Below are 14,858 nucleotides of genomic sequence, written 5' to 3'. Positions count from 1 at the left end.
CTTGTTTGGGCTTCACTCCTCTTCTGCTCCAGTACCAGCAGCTTCCCATACTCATCATCATTCATGTCTGCTCTCCTCTTTAGGCACCGTCGTTGACTGATTCGGGCGAGGCTGCTGACTGATGATGGGCTCCGGCACTCCACCAACATGAATGCTTTATCAAAGAAGAATTTGTTCATAATAATTATTACAGCTTTTCCCAGTTATTTTAACACACTATCTTTCCATGCAAATTTTCGTCCCCGAGCATATAGTCGAACTCGATTACCGATTTCGATTACAAAAAAGCCACGAAGGGGTCTAATTTCAGGAGCATTATAATCCAAATTTGTAATATTCTGGTTTGTCGGTCTTATTTAGTTACAATCGTTTCAAGTGCCGATTGCCATTGTACTGAAAAGACAAATTCACTGTTTTGTCATTTTTATATTGGCGCTTTTATTGGTCATTGTAATGTCGGCCCCTATTCAAATTGGGAACCATTTTAACATCTTTGGCCGACAATTTTTCCCTACCTATAATGCTTACGGTTGCAATTTTCTTAGCCATGCTTGCCTTCCCCGAGCTTCCAAAGGGCAGGTGTTGCGTCACCCCCAAAAATGCAAGATTCGCTTTTTCCTTTGTTTCGAGTCAGGAGAGCCCGATCATGCCGTTCAACGTGGGCAAGAATTGGACAAGATTGGTCAATTCCTGGCTGTCCACGCTTCTCCTAAGAAAGTTAGTCCAGTACTCCCTTTTTGATTGGCTTCCTCTGAAATGGTCTCATTGTTTTAGCTTTTTGACCAATGAGAAAAATCCACCAGACCTGTCCGAGCGCGTGTTCGGCAGGGTTTTTAACCCCCTGCCCCACCTCGATTCTTCAGAATCGAAGGAATACCTAGATGCGAGAAGACTTAGTCTAGAGTGTACCCACTTTGCACTTTTTGTAGTTAACGTAGGAACGAGTGCGGACTTCCCTAAGTCGACATTTTCGTGAAAAGTATAGCGTTCCCAACCCACTTCTCGCATCGTTTGCAGCTAGCTTTGTTGTGTTGAAGGTATATTTGCACTCAACTGTTCTTTTTTATTTAGTATTTAGCATTATTATCCAGACCGAATTATAATATTGTGTAAAAAGGAAATACATCATGAATTATTTTGGCACGGTACAATATTTTGATAAGCAGAAGATTGGGGGTGTGCCAGTTTTTGATTGGCGGCGCTGTCAATAAAATCTCCCGAACGCATGTGTTTTTTTCCCGAAAAATCTGACCACTACTGGTATCAAATTTAGCAATTAGTAAATGGCTAATACCATTCCTCTATTCTTGCTGTGGCAACTGCCGGCTGCTCCTCTGGTAGTGCCAGTAGACCCAGGCTATCAAAGCCACCGTTGATTCCCATTATTGTAGGAGTATTCTCTCCTACCAGTGTGACCAGTCTCTGGTCTAGAGGAGAAAGATCAGGTGGTGCTGGTCCTCCTCCTTGAAATGAAAGCAAGATAATTTCAGAGTTCACGTCATGCAATTACATTCTTTTTTCCATTGCAGACTAGTTTTGCGGAAACTTTAACAGAACGAAGATACATGAGAACAAACACAATTCCAAGACCTGTTACCGATTAGCATTTCAATTTATTGTACAGTTACAAAAATCTGACCAAATTTGCTGGACAGGGTAGGCAAAAGGTGTGAGGGATCACATACCCAAACTTAATTTTCTTATAAAGATTATAAAGATATAACACTGTGTGCGATGTTTATTTGATATCAACTTTATGTTTAGTGGAACATGTGTCGGACTACCAAAGCAACCCCTTAAAATCAAATAAATGAGTCTATATGGTTAAATATATAATTAGCTGATTTAATGTTTGTAATATATTGTATTTTTCAACATGTCCCACTTTGAAACGATGCTTTCTGTAAATAAAGATGCATCTCATACCTGTCTTCAACGAATCCTTACGATGCCTTGATGTCTCCTCCTTCATCTTACTGTTCATATTTTGCCACCTCTTCTGTAAATCAGCTACATTTCGACGTACGGAGGGAAACTGGGCATTCAGGGAGTCCGCAATTTCCTGCCAGGCATTATGCTTTCCCTGTGAGGTTATTTTAGACGAGAACTTGGGTCTCAGAATATTCTGACGTTTCTCCCACTCACTCAGGAGAAGTAATTTCTCTTTCTCGGAAAAATTGGGCTTTCGTACTTTCGCAATTGTTGTTACTTTGTAATCGATTAATGCATACAACAAACACAACGTGAAAGTGTGTGTTGAACGCGCGCGTGTCAGGAGACGCGGGCGCGCACGCGTCTGTCATTTGATCACCTCTTGATTGCAAGAGTTTCCAGTAAATCTTTGTATTTCTTGTTTATTATTTTATGTACTCACCTACAATCAATCAACGCCTCTGACAAGTGGGTAATTGATTGATTGCGTTGTTGTCTTGGCAACAGTTGTTGACGTATGTGCTGTGCGCATGAGCAAACGGAATACTTTCAGTTAGTTATTTCCTTAAACTTAAGCGGGGTGCTAAGCTAAGCGGGGTACTTAGATGTTTTGTGAATAGTTAGTTAAGCACCCAACTTAAGTTAGCGGGGTGCCTAAGACTTAAGTGCAAACTTAAGTACCCCACTAAGATAAGTTTCGTGAATACGGCCCCAGGGGCTTAAAGCTGTCTATGCGTGCAAGCCGGTCTTAAAAGCGCTGACTGTTGATCGGTCTAATTAATAAGACCGTTGCAATGACACGGTCTAAGTATTAAGACAGTCTTATAATAGTTAGCCTGGGATGGGCTGGCTTAAAACGGTCTATAGTTGGAATAAAATGATTGTTTTATCATAGTTTCATGTCCGTTTTTTTGTACTCATGACTTTTTGCTTCCAGTTGATAGTTATTAATGATTTACACAGAAGAGCCCTGCGTCGAGAGAGGCTTTACCGGGATAGACTGAACCCTTTAGAGAATTATGACGAAACCGAGTTGTATCGCTACTACAGATTTCCTCGACACTCGATCTTGCAATTGACGGATTTAATTTCGCGTGATTTGAACCAGACAAACAAGAACCATGCGGTTCCCCCAGTATTGCAAGTGTGCACGGCGTTGCTTTTTTACGCTACAGGTGTTATCCACAATGTGTCTGGTGATATGTCAGGTATGATTCCAAATACGATTATAAAATGTAAGACGTAATTTTTATATTTAAAGACAAATTGTTATAGACTCTACATAATGGCTTAAAAACGTAACTATCATTAAAAGTAATTAGGCCTATGTAGGTTACTGCTGAGTCTTTTAAGCGAGTCAGTTAAAACATGGAGGAATAAATGGAATGTGTTTTTATTCTTCCAGTGTTAAAACGGAATGGTTGAAAGATGATAACTCTAGATATGTGGGAATACTTATGTGGATAAGCCTTGCTCTATGGGATAAGTGATTGCTTTAAAGTTAAGAGTCAGGGCACATTACGAAGAAACAAAAAAAAAGTGTATTTTATTGTTGGTCATAACATGCTTATAAGTCCGCGAAGTCCATTATACAGATCTAAATGGCGCGAGTTTCAAAACCTCCTGTCACCATGTGACATAATATTTACCTAGTTTGGCAAATGATGAAATTACCAGGGGGGGGGGGTTACAAAATATTGGATATCATAGTTATATCGTTGTTTCGTTGTTTTCAGGAATACACGAGTCCACTGCCTGCAGAATAGCAAGGAAAGTTTCACTAGCTCTAGAACGAAACCTTTGGCGATTCGTTTCCTTCCCTCACGATGAAGGAAGTCTCCGAGCTCAGAAACTTGGTTTCTACAACATCGCTTGGTTTCAAAATGTGGTTGGTGCCGTCGATGGGACTCACGTCAGGATCCAAGCCCCACATGATCAAGAATTTTTGTATGTGAACAGAAAGGGGTATCACAGTCTAGATGTTCAAGTGATTTGTGACTGTCATAATGAAGTTCACAAATTGTGTCATTTACTGGGCTGGTTCGACTCATGACTCCCGCATTTTCAGAGAAAGTGCCATCCTGAGATCATTTCAACATGGGCAGGTTGATGGCTACCTTCTCGGTGACAAGGGCTATACTCTCTGTCCCTACCTCATGACACCATATATCAACCCTGAAGGTGTGGAACAGCAACCGTAAGCATGGAAACGGCGGTTTCGTGTGATGCACGAGGAGACAAGAATGTCACCAGAAAGAGTATGTGATGTAGTGGCAGCCACCATCCTTCTGCATTACATGGCCAGGGATCAACGCCTTCCTGACATTGATGATGATAAGTATGTCCCTGAAGAAGAGGATATGGAAGATGTCTTCGATGGTCCTGTAGCAGCACAGGGTTATGTAGTACGTAAAATGATATGCCACGCATTGTAAACTACTTTCTTTAATAGAGGGGGGGATAATTATCTGCAAAAGATTGTAAATTAATTGGGGCAAGCATTGACACGGATTTAATACAGTTAAAAAAAGGAAAAGTATATTGTATCTAAGACTGTAAGATTTCATAAGTCACAAGCAATACCAGCAAATATAAAGTTATTTAGCTTCATTTTATTTTTTTCTCAGCTGCTGACAACTTGACAGGCACTAAGCACTGTATCAAAAACTGGGAATTTCCTTCTGCCAGCCAATAAAAGAAGCATTGTGTTAAGGCCTCAATTCTGCAACATTTGTACATAATTTTTTTAAGATTATATATTTATAAAATACATGTATATATTTCAATAATATAGTCCACTGGGTAAAAAAAAAATGCAGCTTTCGGATCGAAGTAAACAGTGCAAGTACATTAAGGCTATGCATGGTGTAGTGCATACAAACTATGGGTTTCGCACTTCTTACTTATCTTCACAAATCTAAACTGAATGTATTTTGAAAAGATATTTATTATTTAGTTATAAAATTAGCATACCCCTACTCTTCTACTGGGTAAAAAAGAATGCAGCTTTGGGATCAAAGTTAATAGTAGAAGTAGGTTAAACCTGTGCAAATAAAATTTGTGTGTGTAAACATTTCGTTTAAATATTGAAATATTTGTGGATGTTATCAAGTGCTATTAATTGTGCTTACTCTTCAGTTACAACAACCTTAGTGGCCAAAATAGCAATCTCCATCTGCAACTTTTGCTGCTGCATTTGAATCAGTTTAGTCTCTTCAGTTAGCTTTTCTTCTTCTACATTCATCTTCTGTATTTTGGCCTTGGCCAAGGTCACTCCCCACTTGAGATATTCTGCGTAGTCAGTAGTCCGCCTTTTTGAGCTGGTCTGTGCCGTAGGACTGGATACATTTCTGGGGCTGGGAGGTTGGATGTGGCCTGTGGAATCCAGTTCCTCATCTTCCTGGACGTCATCTATTGTGCATGGCTCTTAACTTACAGTTTGACCTAAATGATAAAAGTCAATCAAATAGCCAATCCAGGGTTAGCTTTTGGGGGTACACTAGATTTTGGGATGCCTCCTTTCCCATTTGGTGTAAGTACATTGCCTGCGAAGGATTCAAATATTACAAGAATTTTTTATGCGACTTTAATATCAGCCAATCTGCCTTCATATTGGAAAGTAGTTTGGGTGGAGTATTTTGTTCTAAATTTAAAGGTTGGCAGAAACGCCTACATTTTTGCAACAGTATAAACATCAATACCCACTGCTATCTAAACCACGCAGGCCTGACTCAATGCCTGCCGCGATTCCGATTAAAATCTCACTGTCGACTCCCCCGAACATCTCTGAAACGAGAAGCGATGATTTAGAGAGTACATGGGCAGGCCCTCCACCAGTAGCTGGATGCTTGATCTAGGATTGCAATTTACAAATCACATTGAAAATAATAAAAGCCTAAATTTACTTTGTTTTACACAGAGAAATGTGCATATGGGTTGTAATAAAGAAGGGGCATTTTTTAAAATGAAAAATTTTGAGGTTTGGTGCTTTTATTTGCATTTGCCATTTATATGAATACGAAGTGTACATGCGTTGATGCAGTACGACATGTATGAACGTCGATATGGACTGCCGTATGCGTAGCTCTATCGTACGACATGTGAGCATTGCAAAGCGCGCCACCCATCGCGGTAAGGCGAGCCATCAGATATCAGACCGTTCGGTACCGGGTCCGGTATGCTAATTTCTTTCACCCCAATCGGTACGAAGCCAGAAGCCACCCGGTCACTCAAGCGAGACGCCCCAATCGGCCCAAACTGGTGACTCAGGGTTTCACAATAGGCAACATAAATTGAAGTCTGGCCATTGTTGGAGGATTATTCGGCCCGCTAGGATTACCAGCGGCAACTTCTATGAAGCTCATCACAGTCATTGTTGCCTACTGGAGGATTAGCGCGTCGCAAATTGGTTCCTTTGTGATGAGCCAGAGCCATGGTGCAGAAGCCTGGTGGAGTTAATCCAGGCCGATCGGTTCCAGGCAAGGTCCCAATCCCTTCAACATACTGGGCGGGCTGAACCCCGAACGGTTCGGGGAGGGATTCTAATTTGAGGGCTCGCCTAACCATGGAACGTTAGTTCGCAACATCATTACTACAAGCGGGCTTAGTACAGACCGGCTTATTGCAAGGGGCTAAATTTAGCGTCTTATCCAAGACCGGCTGACATCGATAGCCGACTAGCTAAGACCGCGGTATTGCAATCCGCCCCAGTGGTTCCAGTCAGAGGCCGTGCCACGCACACCAACCTCGTGCCCCGTGGCTACGATCTTGCTGCGCCATGTTGTTTCCCATCATGCTTGCGCGATCGTAACCCCTGGAATTGTGTTATTTAAAGTGCAAAATATGGCAAGATAATTAGGCTGCAGTTTATCCGTTTTACGCACCGACGCCTTCTTTAGAATGTTGAAAGTTGTGTTTTTGAAGAATCAATGCATTCAACACGGCTGTTCCAGCGCAAAATATAGGCGCCCTCTGTCGTTCTAATCGCGCCAGTCAAAAATCTCTGTATAATGACGTCATCAAGACTCTCTGTGGGTCGGGCCAAGCGAGTTTTATTTTATGAATATTTATATCTGAGAATCTTTGGTTATGTGATTGGTAGATGAATCGGTCAAAGTTCAAAATGTTTTTTATTCAAAAGTTTGTTATTTTCCCCTCATTTCCATATATCAGCTCATGAATATTAAATTACTAAAAACGGCTCAGGGCAAAACTGGTGTTCGGCCGAGCTGATTTCCGCGGTGTGCGGGTATGTGACAAATTTGTCACATTAAAAGGTGTTTCTCTCCAAACAAGAGGTTTTCTCCGATGTAAGGCCCACATCAACTTTGTTTTGGAGATACGTGCTGCATATGAGTTCGGTTTGAAGAACATTGTACACGCGTGTACAGCACGCATAGCCCTAGCGCCTGAAGGTTAGCGTCACCTCGACCGTTTGCGTGTACATGTACGTGTACGGGCACGCGTGCGGACCTCACCCGTGGTTCGTGCATGGACGGGCCCGGTGGGCGTGATATACATGTACACGACATGTCGTGTGTTGTGCTACAAGTACAACTTAATCATACATGGGAAAGATTTTCATACAATTACATCAAAAAGGCCTAAATTGGATGGTAAAACAATGTAAAATTAAAAAACAGTATGAATTATGAGTATGAGTACTATGAGTGACACTCACAGAAAAAGAGAGGAAAAACATTTCATTACAATTTGATTCCGACAGTCATGAATATGATGAAACTGAAAGTAGGTAGGCCTTAACATGTCTGACTACTCTTTTTTTATTGTTCATGCTACCTTTCGTGTTCGCAGAACTTATTCTGGAATGTTTGACGTTAAATTCATTTCAGGTTTTGCATGTTTATTCGGTCATGCTTAGCCAAATTCATGTCATTTTAATTTTCATGTAAACACATTACCTCAGCTTCAGCAGGGACATGTAAATGGGCACATTTTTTAATGAAGGGGTGTTGTTTCTGTGGGTTCCTGTTCCATACAAGTGTACCTTTTCTTTGGATCACAAAGCTTTCAAAAATGTTCAGCCAAGACTTTGCACAGGCTTACCTGTGCACCCCCCCCAATAAATAAATAATATAAATATAAGTAATATGAATATTGTTAATTGTTGTCATGACATGCATGATACATCATGTACATACATGCACCACTGCTTTAGTATAACATGTAGAGCTTGGAATGTATGGCTACATTTCTCCCATGCGATATGCCCCACCCCCACCCCGTAATAACAAAATTGTACATGTGATCCTGTTTTCTGAAGAAAGAAACAACATTTTGTTATGATTTTCCAGGAAGTTTGCAGTATCATTCTCCTGAGAAGAGGGTTCTTGTATCTTCTGGAGCTCAGGTGAGATGGTGGCGTGATGAGCCGTTGATTAGTCGTGATGAGCCGTACAGTGGAAGTGAACCTTTCATCCAACATTTGTGCATGGAGGATCAGGATTACACAGACATGAACATGTGTTGGGTGTACTTTTCGTAACTGAATGTGTGCAAAACTGTGTGATGCCATGTGCACTGTTAGATTTGAACAAAAAATGCGGTCTCCTGCACCGCCTTGGTCCGACACTGTGCATACATGATACATTCAGAACTTCCGAGTATTGTCTGCTTGCCAAGGAATCACTCTGGAATTGAGGTTTGGGATTCACACGTCACACATGATCACATGCGATGGACTGGTTCTCGCTCCCATAATATCAGACAGGTTAAAATGTTAATGCACATTAATGGCCATTGATTGCACAGAAAATAAATGCCGAGTCACAAGACTCATTTAGGTGAGTCATGATTTTGTCCGTGTAGTGAGACACTTTTGTACTTAAAGAGGTTGCTCGAAGACATTTCCTTCATTTTTCGGGTATATGAGGCCTAAGGTGTGATGAAATAAAAACGACTATTGTTTCTGTCATGAAATGAGTACAAAAGGTACTTTTGAGAGCTGTTTTTCAGATCCAGTTTCGACCCGAACTTGCAACTGTGTAAAAGTCGTCGTTGCGGGCAGCAAACAAAACACAGTAAATCGTGACGTAATAAACAGGACTCGTGTATGCTACTGTGATCATTCCAAATGTAAAGCAACACACCTGACATCATGCCTACTGCACACTATGTTTCCCTTTTTTTGCAATAATGTTCTGCGCTACCCGCCCCCCCCCCCCCCCCCCCGCAAAAAAAAAATTGATTTTACGGAAGTCAAGTGTCTGGAGAAAAACACCTGTGTACATTTCAGAATTGTATGTTGATGAACATTCCCCCCCCCCCTCCCTGCAAAAGATCCTGGATTACTCCCACTAACTGGCCGCAAGAACTCTTTTTTTTGACATTTGGGATGTTGGTCCTTCATAGGCCAACATTCCAAATTGCAAAAAAGGAGTTCTAGCGCCCCAGTAATGGGACTAATCCTGGATCTGCCCCTGATAAGTAAATAGAATAGTTTAAAGTAACTACAATATAAAGAAAAATATTTTGTTTTTGTTCCAATTTGATCTTAAGAATCGAGGAAAACTCTTCTTATAATGCAATTTTCCTGAAAACCTTAAATGATCTTAAGAATCAAGGAAAGTCTTCTTATAATGCAATTTTCCTGAAATCCTTAAAATCTTTCAAACAAGTCAAATGTCTCATACCTGTGCAGTACATGGTGTGCGGTAGCCTACTGTGCAACAAAGCCAGCAATTTTTGAAGGTTGACCATCGGTATTCGGCCGGTATGCCATCTCGTGGCCATACCCACACCATTGTAGCTTCGTGTAAACTACAGTTTTTGGAAATTCCTGCCGTTTTTCACGCAGTTCACTGAGCAATGGTTGCAGCACAAAATTAAACGACTAGTCGGGGAGAATGCCCAGAGCCAGTAGTACGTAGGTGGTACGTAGATGATATTAAGACCAGGTTTCTCATACTCAGTGCCGATGTGATTGTGGATTGCATCATTGTGGATGCTGAAGCCGTCATTGCAAGGACACGGGCAACTGGAAATATGGCACGTAGTTTGTTTATTTCACTGTAAGCTGGACGGAAGAATGGCCCCCATGTGGCAATGCAGTGGGATTCATCTACTACGATGAAGACTTGCCGTGTCTGAAACTCCTCTCTCATGTGGACTTTCAAAGAATCGCAAGACAAGAAATTCTCTGGGTGTCCTATTATATACATATTTTTTTGTCTACTCCGGATACAGTCTCCATGGTCTTTGACTTACTCACCAGGTCACTGAACTTTTGTCCCCAAAGAGTTTTTCATTTGTAATGGCATCAAGGGGAGATATCACTAACACAAGGGGTTCCCCCCTTGAAACATCGCCAAGCATGCCACCATGATCATGATGATCGCCAGTCTCCGACACGTCCGATGGTATGAGAAGGACGCCCTTGTCACCAAATCAGCTCCATGTGTGTTCATCACTGACCTGACAAAGTACACCCTTGACTTCCTGGATGAATATGAAAGGTAAATAATGATAAGTTAAATTAATTTGTTCATACACTTGTTCCCTGTATAGTACAATTGTTAAACATAAGATGTACTTGTTATGCATATCATCAAGGTGTGACAAACTGAAATGGAGAAAGGGACAACCTCAGGATCAAAGTTGGATTAAGCTTGGTGGTGACAAGGGTGGTGGCTCTTTTAAGTTGAGGCTCCAAGTTGCAAATGTCGACAATCCAAACTCCAGACGCAACACCAGCGTAATTTGTGTATTTGCATCAAATGACTCTGCTGCAAATTCGCACATCGGAATTAATCGCTACAATACACAGGTGGAAACTCTGTCTACAACTACATGGAGGTAATACAAGAAAACGTATTTCAAACCATGCTTCTTGATTTTCTATTATTTTTATTATTAGTGTTTATGTTTTTAACTTGTTATTCTCATCAACTTGAACATAGGGCCAATATCACTGTGAATGAATTAATCCTTCTTTTATGATTACTCTTTAGGGAATTAAAAGAAGATTGTCCTCTTTATGTTTGGAGATTACGAATGCAGGATGTATGGCCTCTCTGGACCAAGTGGTATGTTTTATCTTGGGAACTAAACATAGCCTATGTATGCTTTGTTTAAGTGGCTCACATTTCATCTGAAGATCAGGTTTAAATGTAGCTTGGTTATTTTAAACAAGTTCTATATAATATTTTGGCAGGTCGCCATTCATGTCTTTGGTGCACCATCAACAACAAAGACATGATATTGCCAAAGGTACATCGTCCTCCTTGTGACACCAGGACAACTGAGACACTCAACCATGACCACCAACAGTTTCTTGCAGCTGGAGGAGTGCTGACCAAAGCCAAAACCTTCAATAATGTAATTAACAGGGCATTCTTCGAAATACCAATTGATTGCGTAAGTCATCTTTAACATTTGCAATCATTTATAAGCAAATATAACATTAATAATGATTAACACTTGTTAGTGTATTCAAAATAAACTAATATATTACCATTCTGTGGTTTCTTTTCCTCAGTTTTGTCCTCTTCCCCTCCACATCAGTCTTGGACTGTGGTTCAAGTTTTACACCTTGATGGAAAAGGAGTGCAAACATCTTGGTGAAAAAAATTGCAGCATCCCTTGCCATTTCTCCACAGGGTGCCAGTGGTATTGCAAATGGTCCCTTTCCTGTTTATGTTGCGAAGCTTGCCGAGGTGCATTTGGCTGAAGAGCGTGTCAAAGAAATAACAAGTGAAATAAAAGAACTGCAGGAACAACTGGCACTTGTGGCACTTCTCAATGACAACATCAACGTTGAGGATGTGGTTTCCAGTGTCATTTCAGATATAAATGCAATGGAAAACAACTCGAACAGCAAGTTGGTGAATTTATTTTTCAATTGTAAAATACACCAGGTAAAAAAAGTGTTGCGTATCTTTCAAAATTATTTATATGAAAAGAAATGAAATCAACATCCTCCTCCTGAAATTAACCTTTAACAGGAGGCAATTCGAAGCACTGTAGTAAAGAAGCTCCCCGACCATCACAACCCACTGCTGCAAAACCTAGACAAGTGCCTCCAGGACATCAAAGTGCGACGACAAGCCTATTACAGCAATACTATTGTAGGGAATCATGTACATAAGTGTTTAAAAGTGAGTAATGTATGTACTTTATAAACATCTTTAACATTACAGGAATTTTACACATAAGCAAAAATCGAGTTGTAAACATTACATGATTATGCAGAAAGTTAACTTTATAGTTTCACATTTTCGTTACATTTTGTTTCACTTGCATGTATGCAGGATATAAATATCAACAAAGTCACAGACAGCATTGTGGAAGAGACATCACGCCTTGCCCCAGAAAAAGTGGAAAGTGCACAGCAGACTCCCTCAATGACACAGAAATTGCAAAACTTAGTGAGTGATGTAGGATTTTAGGCTTGCCTTGTGAAATATGATTATAAATTTTATTTTCGAAGATCGAAGATATGCTGGTTATGCTTAGCAGTTTGACTGAATCATTATTGGGAAACTGTGATACCATCAACATATTTGTTTGTTTTTATAAATTTCAAATTTAACAACAAACGCAAAATATAATAATGTAACGGTCTTGATAAAAAAAAAACACTTACCTGGTCATGTGTGTTCGATCGATTGATAACAAAAAATGTCACAATTTTTCTGCTAGATGACGACATCACTCGTTTCATGCACTTTTACCGGACCAATTTTCCCGGTAAGAGCTTCCCTCCAAAGATGCACATCCTTAAAGTCCATGTTCTGTCTTTTGTCCAACGAACACGGCATGGACTAGGACTCCGGGGAAAAGGGCGGCGAGAGCTTGCATGCAGTGTTCAACACCCTGAACAGGCGCTTTGATGGAGCCCGGAACACCAGCAAGCAAGACCCTGACCTCTTCAAACTGATGTGCGTGATGCAAGAACATCTGCTCACTGACAATCCCTCCATATCAAGCGCATGTCCTCAGCGAAAGCCCCGCAAACGGAAAACTGAACCTTAATTCATAAAGTATGTAGAATTTAGAAGATGATTTTTTTAAGAATGATTTTTTTTAAGATTAAGAATCAGTGTGATCAGTGAAATTTATAAACATGAAAATAGCCAACAGCCACTCACAAACATCACAAGGAATATCTTGCTTGCATTCTTTTTTATTTTTTATTTTTTTTGGGGGGGGGGGGGATGGTAGGCCGAGCGTGCCTAGGCCTATTGCTTGTTGAATAATGTTAGGCCTAAATTTATTGGTCCCGTTAATTTCAATAATCACAAACATAATATTGTATTTACTGAAATAGCATTGGCATCAAAATAGAATATGTCATCATGGTCGACCATGTGGTTCTCAAAACAGTGGAAAAACCTGACCTAAACGTCTTCTTTCCTCCATGAACAGACCCACACCCTGCGGGCGGAACAAAACAGTGTCACACTGCACTGCATGACGGTCAAGTCATCTGTTAGTATTGAAACGTGTACAAAACAGAAGCAGAGTAATTTTTCATCGGCAGTGAAGACGTGCATTAAAAAAAGAAAATCCAAGCTACGTAGGGGGTTTGCCCACTCACCTTTAATGTTAATCTGTCTCCATGGGTTTCTCATATTGACACTTCATTTTGTCATGGATTAACTCACTAACTGAGGTCTTTTGGACCTAGAACTATCCCTAAATTCAGCATAGCCGATGAGCCACACGACGTGAAACACGCGGTGCATACACGAACTGCTTGGAGCCATTTTATCCTCGAAACGAACGCGTACACCATTGAAACTGGTGTCCGCTGGTTGTAAGGAGTATAATATATTTAAATATGTGTAAGATTTATTTAAATATTCATTAGTTTATTTATAACAACCGTTTTTATTGGCCGAATCAACAAGTAAATTATTGTTTATGCAGCACTGCCCCTGGCCTCATTTGGGCAGCAGAGGGCGTGCTCCATGCGCTTAGAATACACGCACACGCACAACCGTTTGTCGTGGCATTAACAGCGGTGCGTTCACGGCGGGCGCGTCCACTCCCATCCTATAACACGTATATAGAGAAATGCATTATTCCTCTGGCCCTGCCAACAAGGTAAGTTTTTGTCACTTCGTGAAAACAGAAAAACACGGATTTCAGGCATTTTTCAAATGTTTGTTTACGAAACTCACAGGGGTAAACAATATTTCGCTTTCAAACTCAGCCAAATTCAGCTTTTTGTAAAGTGCAATAAATTGGCCGGCAAAACTAAAAATCGAAATTGTTTCGACTTTACAGGCTTTTGTCACTTCGTGAAAACATCGTCGAAATGTCAACAAAGTCGTAAGTTAATTGAAATAATATAATATTAATAATATTTGATTTTTGTTTATTTACAAACTGTGCATGGATATTTATGACCAAAATATGATGTAAATAATGTACTTAATTGGAACTTACCCCATTTGGTATTGTTTATTCTTATTTATTGTTACAGATTAAATGAAGTCATCACCCACCGTATGAGTTCGTGACAAAATCTTTGAGCATAAGCCACCGTCGTTGGTATCTTCTACAGCAACCAAGTGTCGATATTGCCGAAATGGCGTGATTAGAAGACACTTTTCAAGATGACAACTATCAGACGTGGATAGGGGAAGAAGTATACGCAATTGGCGTTGCAAAAAAGCTTCAGCAACGACAATTTCTGCAACTAGGTCTACGAGGAATTTGAGTTTCCGTCGATGTGCAGCTCGAGTTTTGCTCTTCAGTGGTAAGCTAAGCTAAACAAAATTTTAGGCTGAGAAATATATTTAGGCCTTCGCCTATACCAGTTAAATGAAACAAATTTATTAATATTTCCATTGTTCTTCACTTAAGTCGCTATTTTTTTCATTTTATTAATTGAACTCCTTTCACAAGCAAAAACACAGCGTATAGAAATAGCCCTATTGCACAATACGGAATATGAAGTG

At 40.4% G+C, this 14,858-nt stretch overlaps 2 protein-coding genes across 2 annotated transcripts; one reads left to right on the top strand and one right to left on the bottom strand.

The window, feature by feature from the left end:
• Positions 1-57: 57 nt before the first annotated feature.
• LOC119733872 (myb/SANT-like DNA-binding domain-containing protein 4) lies at positions 58-2,853 on the bottom strand. Its single transcript, XM_038207237.1, has 4 exons — positions 2,850-2,853; positions 1,927-2,208; positions 1,295-1,469; positions 58-154 (listed from the first exon to the last, which is right to left on the bottom strand). The coding sequence occupies exons 1-4, from the start codon at positions 2,851-2,853 to the stop codon at positions 58-60; spliced, it is 558 nt and encodes a 185-aa protein (XP_038063165.1).
• On the top strand, positions 2,852-4,133 carry LOC119733871. The gene is made up of 2 exons (XM_038207236.1): positions 2,852-3,175; positions 3,945-4,133. Exons 1-2 carry the CDS (start codon positions 2,852-2,854, stop codon positions 4,131-4,133), a joined length of 513 nt encoding a protein of 170 aa, XP_038063164.1.
• The last annotated feature ends 10,725 nt before the right edge of the window (positions 4,134-14,858 follow it).

This window comes from Patiria miniata, unplaced genomic scaffold (assembly GCF_015706575.1).
Source record: "Patiria miniata isolate m_02_andy unplaced genomic scaffold, ASM1570657v1 HiC_scaffold_26, whole genome shotgun sequence".
In the NCBI taxonomy this organism is placed as follows: domain Eukaryota; kingdom Metazoa; phylum Echinodermata; class Asteroidea; order Valvatida; family Asterinidae; genus Patiria; species Patiria miniata.
Note: the sequence above shows the minus strand (reverse complement) of the source record. Positions and strands in the feature narration are given on the sequence as shown.